Consider the following 2,656-nt stretch of genomic DNA (forward strand, 5'->3'; position numbering starts at 1 on the left):
GAATAAATACTTTTCTTTTTAGGGAAAGCAGCACTTTACTTTTCATAATCTCATTTTGTTTACCAAAAGCTCTTCATCCCATGCTTATCCTTGTTTTAATTTCGGTCTTATGTCCTGGGGAAATATATATATATATATATATATATATATATATATATATATATATATATATATATATATAAATTTTGCATATTTAAGGGTGTTTTTCATATTCAAATAAGTCATATATTTAATACATTAATGTCTGGATTCTTTTACCGACCTTGGGATCACAGTCCTAAGGAGAAACCACTCAAAGACAATAGCCTCTGAATCGAACTCTAGTTCAAGATACTTGTATGAAGGGGACGTATTAATGTATTGAATTATATGGCTTATTTGAATATATATATATATATATATATATATATATATATATATATATATATATATATATATATATATATATATATATATATATATATATATATATAAAACCAGATACTTGTTCTTTATTATATAAGTGAGATGTTTTGACAATTCTCTTTTATTTATGGTTTTGGTCTTGGCTAGTAAGGAACGCAAGATGTCCCCGTCTCATTTTTGAGTAAGAAAGGAACGAAGAACTCAGTTCTCAATTTTCTCATCCTGGATTGCTGAGTTCTTCCTTTGGAACAATGCAGATGCTTTTACTTCTCAATTTTATCATCCTAGATTGCCCCGCTAAGTTCTTCCCTTTAGAACAATACGGATGTTTTCACCCACTTCTCAATTTTCTCATCCTAGATTGCCCCGCTGAGTTCTTTCCTTTGGAACAATACGAATGTTTTCACTCACTTCTCAATTTTCTCATCCTAGATTGTCCCAGTGAGTTCTTCCCATTGGAACAATACGGATGTTTTCATATGCAGATGACTGGATTAGGTTGGGATGAGGCTTCTCAATTTTGCCAGAGCCGGGGAGCTGAACTGTTTTGGGCTACGACGCCTGAGGAGTTACATATCGCGGATTTTGTCATGGGGGAAGCAGGAGGTGAGGATTATTGTTATTATTATTAGCTAAGCTAGCTACAGCCCTTGTTGGAAAAGCATGAGGATATAAGTTCAAGGGCTCCAACAGGGAAAATAATACATTTATTAATGTTGCTAATTTTTTTAAATGATATTTGTCGCATATTAATCGGTGTTCATGGTGTTCTTTGTTTTCATATTAAATGTCATAGAAATATATACAAACGGATTTTCATGGCTTTGCTTATTTCATTTGAAACTAATGGCATTCTTCGCATTCAAATCACTGTTCATACTCAAGCATGCAGAAAATTTGCATATCCAGTTCATTTATGATAAAGTTAATAGTCATGCAAATACCCAAAATGATATCAGCTGCCAAGATGACCATCAGATGTCTTTAATTGCTGCAATGAAGATTTCTCTTACAAATATCCAAGAATTTCCACCACACACATATCTAGAGCAGTAATCACTTGTCCCCTTTTGGTAGCTATGACTGGTGGTCTAAGAGCCCCGCCTGGAGACAAGCTCAGGGTAATCTGTATCCATCCATGTCCCCTTTCTTTTTCTCGACCTTCAGACCTTCTGGAATACCATTTCTTTTTCAGCCATCGACTGGTGGGTGAACGTTGCTGACAGGAAGAGTCCCACCTGGAGACAAGCTCAGGGCAATCTGTATCCATCCATGTCCCCTTTCTTTGTCTCGACCTTCAGACCTGGAATACCATTTCTTTTTCAGCCATCGACTGGTGGGTGAATGTTGCTGGCAGGAAGAGTCCCGCCTGGAGACAAGCTCAGGGCAATCTGTGTCCATTCATATCCCCTTTCTTTGTCTCGACCTTCAGACCTGGAATACCATTTCTTTTTCAGCCATCGACTGGTGGGTGAATGTTGCTGGCAGGGAGAGTCCCGCCTGGAGACAAGCTCAGGGCAATCTGTATCCATACATGTCCCTTTTCTTTGTCTCGACCTACAGACCTTCTGGAATACCATTTCTTTTTCAGCCATCGACTGGTGGGTGAACGTTGTTGGCAGGAAGTGGGTAAACATTGGACGAGATGTGGCTATGGAGGAGTGGTACCCGATGAAACCAAACGGCCCGTTAACCGAGTGCGTTGTCATGAAGCAACTTACTTCACATGAGTATCTTCTGGATGACCGAGGCTGTACAGCGCAGTACTGGTTTCTCTGCAGGAAAATAAGCGCTTACTCTTAGGCACCCCGTCCTGTTTCTGCTACTGCTGTCGCTGCTTTTGTTATTACTACTACTACAACTACTGCTGTTGCTGCATTACTACTGCAACTACTGCTGCTGCTGCAGTTACTAATACAACTAATGCTGTTGCTGCAGTTACTACTACAAATAATGCTGTTGTTGCAGTTACCACTACAACTACTGCTGTTGCTGTAGTTACTATTACCATTACTGCTTTTGCTACAGTTACTACAACAACTACTGCTGTTACTACTTCTGCTAATGTTCCGGTGATTTGACTGCAGCAACTGTTATTAATGCTACTCATGCTAATACTTTTTTTTTCTTGTGTTACTTATGTTTTTCCTGCTGCCTTTGTCTAGGAATTATCTGTTGTTATTACTTCTGCTGGTTTTTTTGGTATAACACATTATTCCTTCTTCAATGTTGTTGCTGTAGCTACTCCAAC

General features: G+C 38.3%; 1 protein-coding gene across 1 annotated transcript in view; it reads left to right on the top strand.

Annotated features, from left to right (window-relative positions):
• LOC137651293 (type-2 ice-structuring protein-like) overlaps positions 1 to 2,656 on the top strand; it is a 13,956-nt gene extending 11,300 nt beyond the window's left edge. Inside the window, exons 4-5 of the mRNA XM_068384559.1 lie at positions 838 to 1,011; positions 1,997 to 2,656. Coding sequence (XP_068240660.1) covers positions 838 to 1,011; positions 1,997 to 2,208 — 386 coding nt within the window. The 3' untranslated portion in view covers positions 2,209 to 2,656. The remainder of the gene's footprint in view (positions 1 to 837; positions 1,012 to 1,996) is intronic.

Source organism: Palaemon carinicauda, chromosome 12 (genome assembly GCF_036898095.1).
Source record: "Palaemon carinicauda isolate YSFRI2023 chromosome 12, ASM3689809v2, whole genome shotgun sequence".
In the NCBI taxonomy this organism is placed as follows: Eukaryota; Metazoa; Arthropoda; class Malacostraca; order Decapoda; family Palaemonidae; genus Palaemon; species Palaemon carinicauda.